The sequence below is a fragment of the Acinonyx jubatus genome, chromosome E4, assembly GCF_027475565.1.
Source record: "Acinonyx jubatus isolate Ajub_Pintada_27869175 chromosome E4, VMU_Ajub_asm_v1.0, whole genome shotgun sequence".
NCBI lineage: Eukaryota > Metazoa > Chordata > Mammalia > Carnivora > Felidae > Acinonyx > Acinonyx jubatus.
In genome coordinates, this window is record NC_069395.1 from 32,090,116 (window position 1) to 32,106,202 (window position 16,087).

Here is a 16,087-nt window from a genome sequence, read left to right on the forward strand (position 1 = left end):
AAATATTCTAAAGCTTTTTTTTTAATTTGCATTTGCAGGAAGTACTACAGAGCGTGCCCAAGTTCTGTTTCCCCTTTGACATTGAAAGGTACGGTATAAGGGTATATAAGCCATCATTCAAAGTAACTTCAGCTCATCTTGGTGAACACTTTAAAATGATGACATGTGTTTTTTAGTAAAAAGAAATGTCTTTCTCTTCACCGCTTCTAACAACAACAAAAAAATTAAATAATATTTGGAGAGAAGTAGCCTTTTTACATCACTATATCTTTTGTTTTCTCCACTGTGGCCAGTTAGAAGTCTTAAGGATCCATTTCTTCCTTTTGTTCTTCAGGTACATATTGTAAGCACCTGCAGAAAAAAATATCACTGTGTCCTTAATCAGATCCTTAGAATTGTGTCTTTTAAAATGAGATGTATATATCCTGGTTTCTATCTCACTTCACCCTAATTGAAAAGACCATCTGTGTGATATTGTAAAACCCATGACTAGTTATCTCCCAAGAATAGCTGTATAGAAATAGTGCAATATTATGGAAGGCTGCAGGGAAACCCTCCCAGCAGTTTTGAAAATCTCATTATGTTTGTATTTTACTGAACAAATACTGAATGAATAGAGTATTACCTGTGTGTAGTTGGAATTTCACAGAATATATGGGCCTTTGAGCGTAAAAACAGGTCACTTGTTTCTCACGTGATTTTCACACCCTATTATCAGTTTTTTAAGAGTATGATATGAGGGGTTTTAAAAGAAAATTTATTTTCAGAAAATATTTTGCTAAAGTAAAGATGAGTAAAAATCTGAAATTTACAATATTTAAGATCATGCCTTGTGAGTGATGGGCTAATTGATACTAATAAGTATCGATACCCCTTGTTTTACCTCCTTTCTGGAGAGTAAATTGCGCTTGTTAAACTTGCAATTTTCAAACTAATAGCAAAGATAAAATAAACGAAGAAAAGCTCTCAAAAGTATATTGTGAACATTGAGCACTAGAGGGCACAGCAGGCACTAGAGGTTGTTTTTGAAGTTTGTGAAATTGTTTTCAAAACCGTCCACTTCAAAGTGTGTTTGGTAAATGTTCAGCACTTGAAATACAGGATTTCCTGACAATTGAAGGCAATTTGTAGTATTGGCATGCTATAGTAGTAAAGTAACTTACTTCTTTTTACCTAATTCCTGTGGCTGTTTCAAAACCAAAATTTTCGGTGTGATGGATATCTTACCTTGGGACAAGGAAGCAGATGTTCAGTTATGGTTGTCTAAGGGCAAGATTATAGCCAGTAACAGGAAATGTATTTCTATAGTTCAAATGCTGATAAAGATTCAGTGTAATAATTTACATTGCACCTTACACTGCAGTGTGACACAGAGTATGTGTGATAGCCTGATAGTCAGGTCACGGTTCACTTAAATTCTTCATAGTAAGCTTTTTCTGTAGAAATTGCACTCTTGTTTTGCGCTTGGAAATCTACTCAGTGTATGGGTAGCTCTAGAAGAGAATGCTAAAAAAATGCCAATAGTAATTTTTATGGTACTTTACTGGGTGAGAATGTCAGCAGAAGAAGCAATTAAACAGAGTTGGTAGGGGCTGCCATTGGATTCTAAAGCAACCTGATTTGCTGTCTAAGCAACTTTAGAATAAAATCATGAAAATAGAGGCAGGAGTTGAGCAGAATCAGTCATCGTGTCTTGGTTCTCACTTCCATGGTCTCAGTAAGAGTATTTTCAGATTTATGGAATATTTTGTAAGTACTTTCAGGCATGTGCCAGCTTACGGTGAAATACCTTATGATTCCCTACTAAGGGGTTAGTCTGTATATGTTTAATTGCTCAGCCTGTAAGATGTTGCAACTTACTGTGATATTCAGCTCATGATTTCGTTTACACATTTCACACTCATTTTAGTTTTAGAACCTAGTTCTAGATTTGAGAACCAACTGATTGGGAAGGTGAAACCAGTGCCTCATGTACATATATTCTTGTTTTGTTTTTCTTTAAGAAAATTCTCACGCAAAAGACGCATTAAAGTTTTATAATATTGCTGTGTTTTAGAGTATCCCAGAATCAAGTTGGACAGCACTTTACCTTTGTACTGACAGACATTGAAAGTAAACAGAGATTTGGATTCTGCAGACTCACATCAGGAGGCAAAATTTGCTTGTGCATTCTTAGGTGAGTATTTGTAGTAAAACCAAACCAAAACAAAACTGGATGTATTAATCATTAACTGTGCCTTTCTTTGTTACTTTGTTGTGCTTAGGATGCTTAAAAATAATGTGTATAATATTTTTTTGCTTATATGTTTTCTCTAGATCTAAGTAAGTTGAAAAATAATTTTATTTTCTATATATAGTATCAATTAGGCTTAAAGATTTACCAGTAACAGTAAAATTTTTCTTGGAAGAATTGACTCTTTTACGATTCGTTTTTGTGGGTTTGTGTTTTGGAAAATTAAATATTTAGATGTGAGTTCAAATAATATATATGTCATCTGTTAAATAAGATGCAAAAAAAGTCAATGACAGTAATGCATGCTCTTTTCTACCACTGATCCAGAACTTGTATTTTTGAAAGTTAAGTTACTGCTTTAGGGCAACGGTTATAAACTGGTGATTCTGGGTCAGAAATGTTCAGAGATGTTTTATTGGTCGTGTGATGTTTTAAACATTTTGAAGATGTTTCTAACTTTATACATTGCAGTAAAATTTTGCCTAAAATTCAAGTTTCTGATTTCTTTTGCCAAATGGGAATGACTGCTAATTCTGGTCTTGCACTTCCCAGTAGCAGCAATAAGCTGGAACTAAGCAGCAGGGTTGTAGTTGTGCCATGAGTTTGCTAGTTTGTCACCAGTCCTGCCTGTCCTGCTTCAGTTGCTTACATCATCTGCTTGCCTCAATATGTAGTTAAGAATGTGTCTCCTTTTTGTAGACCTAGGGTTTTGAGATGCTGGCTGTTGACAAGGAAGGGACCTAAAAATTAGCTTCCCTTTAGTATGTCTTGATGAATCTGAAATCCAGATGTATTCCACAAAAATAAGATTCTATACTATGGTTATAATATGGATTTTGGTCAAGCTAGATTCTATAGAAATGCTTGTAGGAAAAGAAATAACATTTAATAGTAAAATATTGCAAAGAAAGCTTTGGTGTAAATTTGATGTTCGTTTGCTGTTTAGCTACATTCATACCATTCTTTGTGCTTTAGGTTCTAAATTTACTCAGAACATTTGTTAGAGTTGGAGAATTTTCTTCAATCTTTATTTGAAAGTAAATGCTTAACTGTTTTACAAGTAATTATGTTTTATCTGGACGAGGATTATGCTTCAAACTATAGGTTGTGATTCTTACAATTTAAAGCTGGTTGGTTGTGCATTGAGAGTGGGGGTGACAGTGTGGAAAATGGGTTGGGAAGAGCTCCTTTTATCATTGTGTTTCATGCTGAAGTTTCAAAAGGGGGGTATAACCTTATCTACTCTGTCCAAGACAGGTTTGTCCTCAGAGAAGGACCAAAAGCTGTATGTCCTTCTAATTTTTCTCTGTCAATCTTAAGATTTTTCGTTAAAATGTCAAATTTACAGAAGAGTTTCAAGAATACTACAGTGAACAAACAGATTCACAATTGTTAACATGCTTCTCTCTCTCCTTCCTCTACGTCCCTCTCAGTACACATACACCCACAAGCAAATTCTTTTTCTCTCTCTTTCTCTTATGGTTGTTTTTGCTGACCCACTTGAGAGTAAATTACAGACATCATTTTTCTGTAATATTTGAACCTGCATTTTTACAACTTACCTCATTGCCTCTGAAATGAGTTCCTGATATTGATAATTAAAGATTATGAACCTTTGTCTTCGTGTTGAACTGTTAAAATATTTTGAATACACTGAACCTATTCATAATTAGCAAACCGTTCTTAAATATTCAGAATAGTCCCTACAAATGTGCTTATAGAATAAACATTCTTGGAAATTTCTGCTTAAGTTTAGGAAAGCCAATATTACTTCAGAATATTTACACAAAAAAGGACTATAGCTATTTGTTAAATTCGTGAATGACTGGTATAGTGTTCATGTCTCCAAACCAGGGGTCATTAATTTGGAGAAAACAGATTCTAAAAAAGTTACAGTAATCGAGTTATTGTTGTCAAACTTGTATATGTAGAAGAACATCTGAGTGTTGTAGTACTTTTTGGATTAGGAATAGTTTGACCCGCAGAAAATAAAGTTATATTACATACATTTAATGAAAGAGTAAAATCATACATGCCAATAAAGAAAACCTTTCACAGTCTGCACTACTGGGTTATTTTATGTTTAAAAAATATTCCTTTTTCATCTGTATCTGTTCATTTATTTTTGTCATGTGACAGTACTTTCTGGTAGATAAGAAATAGGTATCAAGGCTTTATGAAAAAAAAATAGGGGAGAGTCTTCAATTGACAAGTTTCTATTCTCCAGCTTAGTTTTTCCTAGGAAATGTAAAATAGACTGCCATCTCAAGATTAATGGCATAGCAGAATCTTTGTCCTGAAAGGCAATGTGCTCTGTTGAGAATAGCCAGATTAGAGAATAGCCAGTAAATTAGAGAGCTATTTACTTTTAATAGTGAAAGAGAATTAAAACTTAGTGGAATTCAGCAGTGTATTCAGAAAGTTGTTGGGGCGCCTGGGTGGCTCAGTTGGTTGAGTGTCCAACTTTAGCTCAGGTCATGATCTCATGGCTCATGGGTTCCAGCCCTGCATCGGTCTCTGTGCTGACAGCTCAGAGCCTGGAGCTACTTCAGATTCTGTGTCTCCTTCTCTCTTGACCCCTTCCCCACTTGTGCTCTGTCTCTCTCTCTCTTTCTCTCTCAAAAATAAATAAACATTAAAAATTGTTATAGGTAAATACCTATTTTAAGCTATTAAAATAGCTTAATAGTAATTAATGTATGTCTGTGAAAATAATTTTAACAAGTCTCTTAAATGCTATAGTAAGGAGAATAATGGTGTTCTGGGTCCTGGTTTGCCTATGAATTAGAGCAGGTCTCCCCCCAGTTTAGATTTAACTTTATAATTATTGAAAGGAAGGATAAAACTTTAAATGTACTAGAAGAAAATATTGTTGGTTTTTAAAAATTACTGTAGTTATGAGTGCTTTTATATCCATCCCTACTATTGAATCTTGAGGCCAAAAAGATTGGCATCTTTGTATGATGATGGAAGCTTTTGTTAGATGACAACAATAATAAGGGAATTAAAAATACCAATAATGAGTGGCACCTGGGTGGCTCAGTTGTTTAAGCATCTGACTCTTGATCTCAGCTCAGGTCTTGATTTCAGGGTCATGAGTTCAAGCCCTGCTTTGGGCTCTGCACTGAGCGTGAAGCCTACTTAAAAAAAAAACCAAAAAAAAAAAAAAACCAAACCAAAAAACAATAATGAAGTGATAAGAATATATTTACAATCACTGTAACAGAGTTAATAGCCATGATACATAATAAATACCTACAAGTTAATGACACAGAGCCCAATAGGAGAATAAGTAAATCCTCAAAAAACTAGAAATAGCAAACCGGCAATTGCACTACTAGGCATTTATCCAAGGGATACAGGTGTGCTGTTCGAAGGGACACATGCACCCTCATGTTTATAGCAGCACTATCAACAACAGCCAAAGTATGGAAAGAGCCCAAATGTTCATTGATTGATGAATGGATAAAGATGTGGTATATATGTATATGTGTATATATATACACATATAATACATACAATGGAGTATTACTCGGCGATCAAAAAGAATGAAATCTTGTCGTTTGCAACTACATGGATGGAACTGGAGGGCATTGTGCTAAGTGAAATTAGTCAGTCAGAGAAAGACAAAAATCATATGACTTCACTCATATGAGGACTTTAAGAGACAAAACAGATGAACATAAGGGAAGGGAAACAAAAATAATATAAAAACAGGGAGGGGGACAAGACAGAAGAGACTCATAAATATGGAGAACAAACTGAGGGTTGCTGGAGGGGTTGTGGGAGGGGGGATGGGCTAAATGGGTAAGGGGCATTAAGGAATCTACTCCTGAAATCATTGTTTCACTATATGCTAACTAGGGATGTAAATTTTAAAAAATTTTTTTAAAAATTAAAAAAAAAAACCTTATATGACTTTACCACCCCCCCCAAAAAGAATAAGTAAAGTATCTGAATAACATATTCACACAGGAAATTTAAATAGCATATACACCTATGAATGATGCTCGGCCTTACTGAAGGTGAAAGAACTGAGCACATTAAGATTGACAGAAGTGGAATAAAAAAAACAACATGAGGGGAAACAGACATGTCATGTACTGTTTATGGGACTATAAAATGACATAACCTCAATTTAATAATACCTATCAGATTTGTAAAATCTCATGCTCCTTAACTTAATTATAGGTCCACAATTTTAAATCTCAGGAATATTGCCCATAGTCATCAGTAAAGTGTGAGCAAAGTTACTACAGCATGGTTTATAAGCAAAAAAATGGGACATAAATATCCCTCAGTAGGAGTCGATTAAGTATGTTATGGTACATTCCCCAGTCTCCCCTGGTAACCAACCCCCCCTTACCTGCTAGAATGTTCTCTGTGTTTTTCACTGATGTGTTACTCTCCCAGTGCCTACAATAGTGCCTGGCACATAGTGAATTCTTAATAGTTATTTGTTGAATAATTAAATTAATGTATAAATGACAGGATGGAATATTACTTATCTATTAGGGAAAATTATATATACATACAGATTCTGACTCAGAGAAATGTTTATGATATATTGTGAAATGAAAAGTTCCTTTCATGGTACGTTCTTATATTATTAAAGAACAATTTATATGTGTATATAAATTCATGTATTTTAAGAAGTAGTTAACAATGAGAAAGAGCATATATTAACATATCATTGTATATATTTATAAAAAAGACTTAGAAGGATAGATCTCTAATTTTGTTTTACTTTACACATTTCAGCATTTATCCATTTTTTTGTGTGATGAATGAGGCATTTTAACCAGCTTTTCCTTGTTCTAAAATCTAGATATTAGAACTATAAATAGCATATGAAAATCAGTAGGAATTTAACCAGATCATCTTTTGTCAGTTAAAATATGTAGTCTCTTTGCAAGATAAGAGATTATTTTACTAGTGTGTTTTATTAAAGGCCCTTCAAAGGGAGTCACTTGATCATTGTGGTATAGCACAATTAAGAATGGAAAGGGTCGTTTCATTCTGTGCCCTTGCCTTTGAAATTTGGAGTCACAGTGTGTGAAAGAATGACCTTTGGAAGAGAAAAAAATATGGCTTGTGAAATGACTTTCCCATCCCCATCACGGAACCTGAGATTAGTGTTTTTCTATAATTTCAATTACCAGGCGGTTGGAGAAATGCTGCTATGTCTATAATTTATTTCCTATTGTGTGTTTCCCTTCCAACACTGCTCATTTAATTTCGTTGTATCCTTAAGATGTAGAAGAATGTTTGTTTGTTTCAATATGAAACCAAGACTTAGAATTTAGTAATTTTCTGAGGTGAGTGGGGAAGGAAGGTAGAATTATCTAATAAACTATTCACAGGATTAGTTAGGGCGATCAGGCCTATTCATCTGAAGACCAGGTTTTTTTGTATGTGTGGGTTTTTGTTGTTGTTGTTGTTGTTTTGTTTTAAATTCTGGAACGTGGTGCTTGCAGGGTTGTATGAGAGAATCACCTATGCTGGTATTCTGAGTTTTAACTTGGGAGTAATGTTTGATTCTGTTTTGTGGGAGTGTCCTAGTTTTCTTAGAATCCCGCCTTAGTTCTAAGGCTTCTTAGAGTTTAGCCTTTAATAGGGCTAAAATTTTAGAAATATGACAAAATACTTGCATAAGCAAGAGACAGACATATATGTCTTTAACCATGTTTTTCTGATAACAAAAATAATGTATTTTACTAGGGAAAATGAGGAAGATCCAGAGAAGTGTAAAAAAGAAAATAAAGGCACTTGTATGTGCAACACTTACTTAAATTTTTGTATTTTATTCTTGCCTCATTTCTGTAAGACTTGTTAAAATACATTTACAAATCTTCCTGTCAGATAGCAAACTAAATAATGAACTTAGTCTTTAGTCAACATTTTTAAAATTAATGCATGCAAGTACAGCAGTTTATAAATTGGGAAAGTTGCAGTGGCTTTCACAGTATCCCCTGTAAGTGCTAAGAGGTTTGCACATGCTCAATCGACAGTTTTTTCTTTCCTTAAAAGTTGAGATATAACACAAAGATGATTTCCTTTCTGATTATAGTTCTTTAAATTTTTAGTTACATGTATCTTTACCTGGAATATATTATGACTTTCAAATATGAAAACTTTTCATACCTTGTCCGTGAACCTGTTGTGCAAAATCAGCCATTTATATTGAAACGTACACCATTCTTAGGTATTCCTCTGTGAGATAATACTGGTTTTATTATTTAGGGGTTATTCTCAATATTAAATGATTTAATATCCTTAGATAGAAATTAATATTTTTCCTGTTGTCTTTGTAATATTCTGCTAAACACTTTAAATTTTCTCTATTGTGATTAAATATATATTCACAAAAAAATCGTTTCATTTGTATTGCCTTCTAGTGGTTGTATTTTAACGATCTAAATTTTAAAAGAAAAATATAAATGTCTCTTGAGTTTGTTGATATTTAACAGTTTAAAATATTTTAGGTCCTTAAAGATAGTCATAATGAGGATGAAATACATTTAAAGGTGGTTAAGATTTTTAATATGAAGTAAAATCAAGTATAAAAGTTGATGTTTACTTTTGAATTTTCAGCCATGGTTGTATACTTCAGCTCTTTCTATGGCATATCTATCCTAGCTTAACAAGATTTCCAAAATGTTCTGAGATATTACTAATTTAAATCTTGCCGTTGTTTGTATGTAGAATTGCTTTCACATGCTAACAAAAATGCAAGAAATAACTTTTTCGCTCCCTAATTTGATTAACATAATTTTAGAACGATAAAAGTGTTGCCAAGGGTTCAAAATGAAATGACCTAATAAGGAAGACAGATTGATGTTTAGTGTTTAGGGCCTTTGTAGTCCCCTCCTGTGCCTCCCCCTGCACTTTAACTCATACCAAACTTGAAGCTTTCACACTCTTCCTCTGGGCAAATCCCTGAGAAGCAGAATGTTTCAATTTTACACATTTTGTGTCAATTTTCCAGACAGAAAAACAGCCTCTAGACATGAGACGTTTTTCTACGGAAAGGCAGTTTCCTTAGTTTTATTTGATTACTCTAAGTTAGGTTCCTGCTGATCACTTAGACTGTTAGTGGTTACCTGACTATTTGACAAAAAACATTTCCTTTCCTTTATTTAACCTTTGACTTTTGGATGTAAAAGTTTTATCAGCTCTATAGTGGAAGCACAAGTGTGGGGGAAGTCTTCTTACTGCCACAAAATGGATTCATGACTTTATACTTACTGTGTTTTGCCTTATGTCTTCACAAAAAATAAATAAATAAGAAAATCTCATGACTAAACTTGAAGAATCTCTTGCCTTTTAAGCAAATAATTGGTCTAAATGTATTTATTTTACATTTATATATCTTTGCAAGACTATGAGAGTCACAGTTACTCTTTGCTAGAGAAATTACATTTTTGGTTTTATAAGACTCAAGTAAAATATTGTCGTTATAGTATGTTGAGTACATTTTTTTAGCTTTCTAGGATTTTTGTGGTTGGTTGTAAGAAAGCAGAGTTTGACTGTCTTTGGGACTATAAAATTTAGTGAAAAAATATTTTAACTTACAATTCATCAGTTTAAGGGCTTGTATATTAGTTAGAAATGGCTTTCAACATGTATTGTTTGAAAATTATCTTAAAAGCCACAAAAGTAAAAAACTTGAGAATAACATTTCTTACCCAGCATCTTAAGCTTATATAATTTACAATGTTTTATAAGTTTGTAACTTTTATAATATATGTGTTATTTTTACTATACACATTTTGTCTGTAAAGTTTGCAATGGAATCCTGTTAAAATACTTGAATTACTGATGACTTTGTGTACTCCAGAGCATTTTCTTTGTCATATGAAAGAATGAGCAGGACTTCCTGTTGAGTGGTTGCTTCATAACAAGGATTGTGAATTCAGTTACCTACAGGGATCAGGAACGGGATTCAAATGAGATACACAGGTTAAGTGTCTGACAATTAGAAGTCGGGATTAGTGTGGTGATCCAAATAGCACACACCACATCCAAAGACTGGAGTCATTACACAGCTCTAGGTACTTGTTACAGAGTGAAAAATGCGTGCCTGGTATTGCCAGTTCCTTTGATTTCTAAGACGAGCAAGAAGTCCAGATTTTTAAGTGAATTATCTCAGGTTTAGAAGGTGGCAACTTATTTAAACAACAAGGGTGGGTTGATCACACAAAATATGCCCATTGGGCTGGAGATGGTTAGTCTGCAGGTCGCCAGTCTGTGTCCTCTACTCTAGATGCTATTGTTTATTAGCAACAGAAAATGCCCAAGCTTCCCTGATGTTTCTAGGAGCATGACTGGTTGTAGAATAGCTCCACTTTGATGTGTGATGTTTTTATTAAAATGTGAATGATATTTAGTCTTTAAAAAGGAGCTATTATCACCAAGAATCAGTACAGTTCACAAGTGCATGTTATGTGTAACTAATCACCCTGCTTTAGATGGCGACACTGGTGTATCAGGAAGTGCTGTAGAAATTCAAGTCTGTTTCTCTATCTCCTATGAACAAATTATATACAGAAAAAGATATTGACTACACAATAGAGATTGAAGTTATAAGTCCTCCTATTGGTTAAAACATCGTACTTAGATTGTTGGTAAGTAGACTTATATTACTTTGAGAGGGATGTTGTTCCATGTTGTAGGCCATGTCCTTTCAAAATTTTCAAAATTTTTAAAACTTATAATTGGAAGGAATTGCCAATATGCTAGATGAAAGAATTGAACAGATCTTTATCTGCTGAGATATTTGTCTATGTGAACAAAATGTAATTTAAAAGGCTCTGGACAGTAGTTAGATAAATTTTGGAAGATAGAATCTGCTTAAGCAGATAGAAATTATTAATAGACTGATTTAGGTTTAAACTGAAATATATTTTGTCATGGTTTATTTAGCTACCTGAAAATGTCTGGTCATTGGACTTGTTTATTCAAAGGTTGGATATTATCAAACTCCATGCCTGCATTGGGTGATGGGCTATCTACCGTGGACCCCTGAGCAAGTATTGCTGTCAGATTGATCAGTGTTCTAATCCTGGTCTTGCCATTTGGTAACTTTGTGACCCTGGATAATTTGCTTTAATTTAGTTTCGTCAATTATACACTATGGCATTATTTTAATAATTAAAGGAGATAACACATACAAAGTATGTAGCATGTTTACATACATATAGTTAGTGCTTAAGAAGTTTTATTCCCTGTTCTTCCAATTATTTTGACATAGAGAGTCTCATTCTTAGATTCTGCTCTGTATTCTCTAGATGGGCATAGAACTAATAAGTCATGTTACAGAAATAACATAGCATGATGGACCCTTACACATGACTATGAGAATATCCCAAATGTAAACTTTGTTGCAGTGTGTTTTTAAAAAATAGTGTTAGCCTGATTTACAGATGAAATCATATTAGAGGTAGTTATAAAACATCACTGTGTCTAGCAGTGCTGTAAACATAATTAAGTTGAGTGTTGAATTTGATAATTAAGACACTGAACGTGAGAACAAAATCCAGCGTATCATGTATCAAGAACAAACATAGCTTGGTACCAGGATGAAATTCAGTAAGAGTTAGTATTCTTGGAGATCATAAAAAATAGCAGTAATTATATAGATACCAAAATACCTAACACAAATAAAACTGATAAATCTTGAGAAGTAACCTAAATGTTAATCAGTTATTTAATTCAATTTGTTTTATTTTCAAAAACAGTCAAATAATCTTACAGATAAATTATATAAATTAGCTTCTAATGAAAAGTAGGGTTTTAGTTCATCTCCACAATTTGAAAGAAAATTGAAAGAGGAAGATAGCCAATGAAAACTAATAATGTAAAGATGAGAAATCCAGAACATTGAAAAGCATATTTGCACTGTTGGTGGGAAAACAGTATGGGGATTCCTCAAAAAGTTAAAAATAAAACTACCTTATGATCCAGCAATTGCACTACTGGGTATTTACCCAAAGAACACAAGAACACTACTAATTCAAAGGGATATATGAACCCCTGTGTTTATAGCAGCATTACTTACAATAGCCAAGATATGGAAGCAGTTCAAGTGTCCGTTAATTGACTAACAAATAAAGAAGATGTAATATAAATATGTGTGTAATGGAATGTTATTCAGCCATAAAGAGGGATGAAATCTTGCCATTTACAGCGGCATGGAAGGAGCTAGAGAGTATATAATGCTAAGTGAAATGAGTCAGTCAGAGAAAGACTAATACCACATGATTTCACTTATATGTGGAATTTAAGAAACCAAACAAGGGAAAAATAGAGACAGACAGAGACAAAGCAAATTATGGAGAACAATCTTATATTATGAGAGGGGAGGGTGGGGTGTTGATGGGTTGAATAAGTGATGGGGATTAAGGAGTGCACTTGTGATGAGCGCAGGGTGATGTATGAACTGGTGACTTAACTATATTGTATACCTGAAACTAATAGAATGCTCTATGTTAACTAACTGGAATTAAAATAAAAACTTAAAAAAAAAAGAAAAGCATGCAAGATGAAAAGAGCATTAATGTATTTTGTCTAGAAAAAGATTATCTTAATTTGTAATAACTTATGATATATTTATTATAATGTTTATTTTTATAATGGACCAAGAAAGAAGAATTCGGGTTAAAATGGTTTCACATTATTTAAGTAAGGTGGAAATGACAATATAAGGATTAACAGGTAGACATGCAACCATCTAAAATCAATAAATTTTGCTTTATCTAAAAATTCTTGAGAGCAAGATAGAAACAGAACAGCATGATCCTTGAATAGATTAGGTCTCATCTTATGTGAACATACAGATGTGAACTACATAACATATTGAAATTTTCCTGAGGTGACACTTTCTTCAGGCCATTAAAAGTTGAAATATGAATATGAAATGCTTGCAAATGAAAGAAATGGCACTTGTATCCAAGGAGCTGTGGAAGGACATTCTCCATGAAAATTATTTCATTTGAGTTATAAAGAGTGTAGAAAACATGATGTGGTAATTTGCATGGTATTGAGTTGATAATTTAAAAACAGTGTTAGTAATCTTTTTCCTTCTTTCTTCTTTTGTGAGAGATACAGTAGAATAGCCATCTGAGCACTAGAGTTAAAGAGTTGAATAATTTAAATAAGAAAGTTGAGAATACCTATACTAACTTCTGATTTTCAGGTTTCCCGAAGGCTGTAGACTGGTTGTTCTTTAGGCCTTTGTAGTTTATTCTTCTATTTAACTGTTCTTAGTGGGATTAGATTTTTTGTCTCCTATATCCTGGTGTTCCTCCTTTTTGCTTCACTGTCTCAGTTTGTTAAAGCCATCCTTTGGTAGTCTCCCAAAAATAGTGCAAAGGAGGTAAATTTCTGAGTCGGAGCATGACTGAAAATGTTATCAGTCTAGCCCCACCTGTGATTGGTAGTTTCTCTGGGCAGAGAACTATAGTCAGGGAGATAGACAGCCCCCCCCCCCCCCCCGCCCCCAGGTGGCACAGACCCTGGGCCTTGCCACCTGCTCCCTCCTCATTGGCTCTCTGACCTGTGTCAAAGTAAATTCCAGATCCTAGGAGAGAAAGTCCCTGGGAATGCAAGCACATGGGGTGGGGTGGGGAGGACTCCATGATGTCCCCGCTATTTCTGAAGAAAGCTGCCTTGCATTTTGAAGCCATTATCTTCTTACTTTCTCGAATTGCCTGTTTGAGAGGCTCAGTGGCATTTTGAATTTAATTCCTTTGTATGTTACGTGTTTTGTCTTTTTGGAAATTCTTAGGTGCTTTCTGTCCCCTGTTGTGGAATTTTTCACTGTGATATTCTGGTTTGGCTCATTGATTTTACAGTTCGCTCAGTGGCTCTCTCATTCTGAACACTCATATCTAGGAGTTTTTCCAGTTAACTTTTAAAAAAGAAATTTTTATTGCTGTTTTCCCTCTTTTCTTTCTTTTTGGAACTACTGTTAGTCAACTACATGATTGAGTCAGGTACATGATTGGTGCCCTGATATTTTAATGTTTCCTCTCCTATTATCTCTTCATTCGAGTTGCTAAGAGATATTCTTGATTTACTTTCTAACCTTTCTATTGATTTTAAGTATTTCAGATTTCATATTTTGAACATCTAAGAGTTTTTTCTGTTTTTTAAAAAAATTTCTTCACTTCTTTTTTAGATTTCATTCTAAGAGCATTCTGTTCTTTATTCAGCTCCTAAGAATAGTAGTGATAACTTTTTAGAGTTCTCATCTGTTGTTTGTATTGTCTGTGTTTACTTGGAATTCCTTTTATGTTTGTATTGATGTCTGTATTTCTTCAAATGTCTGGTGGTCAGACTGTTAATTTATATTTAAGATAGAGGCACTAAACTGCATTAGAAAACTTTGTCCATGCAGTGGTGGGTTTCATTCCAAGAAAATAGGACCTCTGAGGTTTTTTTGTTTTTGTTTTTGTTTTTTTCTTTGAAAGATTCCTGGATCAGTGTTTCAGGATCCTGGGATGGGGGGAAGTGTGCAAATATACTAGCTACTGGTCATTTTCCCTTCTGTTGGCACCTAGATTTTGGTGTTCTTTCTTTTGCTAAGTCAGTTATCATTCTTCATTTCCTTTTTGTCTTCACAAAACCATTCACCTGTGTTGCTGTTACTTTTTTCTCCATTTCTCTTGTCCTCATTAATTTATACCCTTTTTACTCATTTACTCATCATTTTAGTGCCATTTCCAAAGGGCACAGAGATAAATGTATTTATTCAATGTGCTAGATTTAACTATAACTTGGTAGATATTTTAAAATACAGGCATATTTTATATTATTAGTTAGTATTTACAATCATTATTTTAAAGAACTCTGTAACAATTCTGCTGAATAAAGATACTATTTTAACTGTTCTTCTGTTATGACTTTAGGTTACTCTTGAATGAAAAAGCATCTTTCATAGCCATTAATGAATCAGACATTATATGAAAAATACAGATAGAAAGTTGTTTTTCTAAGCCTTGTTCATTGATTTTTAAATTTTAAATTTGTTTTATATAATATATATAGTGTGTGTGTGTGTGTGTGTGAATGTATACACACACACACACACACAACTCTTGTCAGGATACAATTATGTAGTAAGAGCATCACACTGTTTCTCTTAGAAAGTAGTCTATTGTAGTAATTCTTTGAAAAAAAAAGAATATTTGTTAATTGATACTTAACTGTACTGGTGTTTTGTGGTTTACTATTCTTCTATGTGAAAAGCATACATTTTAATAAATAGAGCTTTGAATAGATTTTATATCTACTAGTGTCTTAATTTGTTAATAAGTGCAGACTTTTTTGTGCACAACTGAATTTTGGACTTAGTATATTTTGCTTTCATAAAAATTAATTATAGTTGTATCTAGTAAAATGAATTAAAATGAATTTCGATTATATGTGTTTTTGGTATCTAAAAGCTTTTTTTTAAGTTAAATTTTGTTTTTTATTTTTTATTTTTTTATTTTTTTTAATATATGAAATTTATTGTCAGATTGGTTTTCATACAACACCCAGTGCTCATCCCAAAAGATGCCCTCTTCAATACCCATCACCTCCCCTCCCCTCCCTCCCACCCCCCCATCAACCCTCAGTTTGTTCTCAGTTTTTAAGAGTCTCTTATGCTTTGGCTCTCTCCCACTCTAACCTCTTTTTTTTTTTTTTCCTTCCCCTCCCCCATGGGTTTCTGTTAAGTTTCTCAGGATCCACATAAGAGTGAACACATGGTATCTGTCTTTCTCTGTATGGCTTATTTCACTTAGCATCACACTCTCCAGTTCCATCCACCTTGCTACAAAGGGCCATATTTCATTCTTTCTCATTGCC

The 16,087-nt window shown here is 33.6% G+C and overlaps 1 protein-coding gene across 2 annotated transcripts in view; it reads left to right on the top strand.

The window, feature by feature from the left end:
- The window catches only part of DENND1B (DENN domain containing 1B), a 257,800-nt gene that overhangs the window by 103,952 nt on the left and 137,761 nt on the right, over positions 1 to 16,087 (top strand). For both annotated transcript variants that reach the window (XM_027074606.2, XM_027074605.2), the window contains exons 4-5: positions 39 to 88; positions 2,057 to 2,176. In XM_027074606.2, coding sequence (XP_026930407.2) covers positions 39 to 88; positions 2,057 to 2,176 — 170 coding nt within the window. The remainder of the gene's footprint in view (positions 1 to 38; positions 89 to 2,056; positions 2,177 to 16,087) is intronic.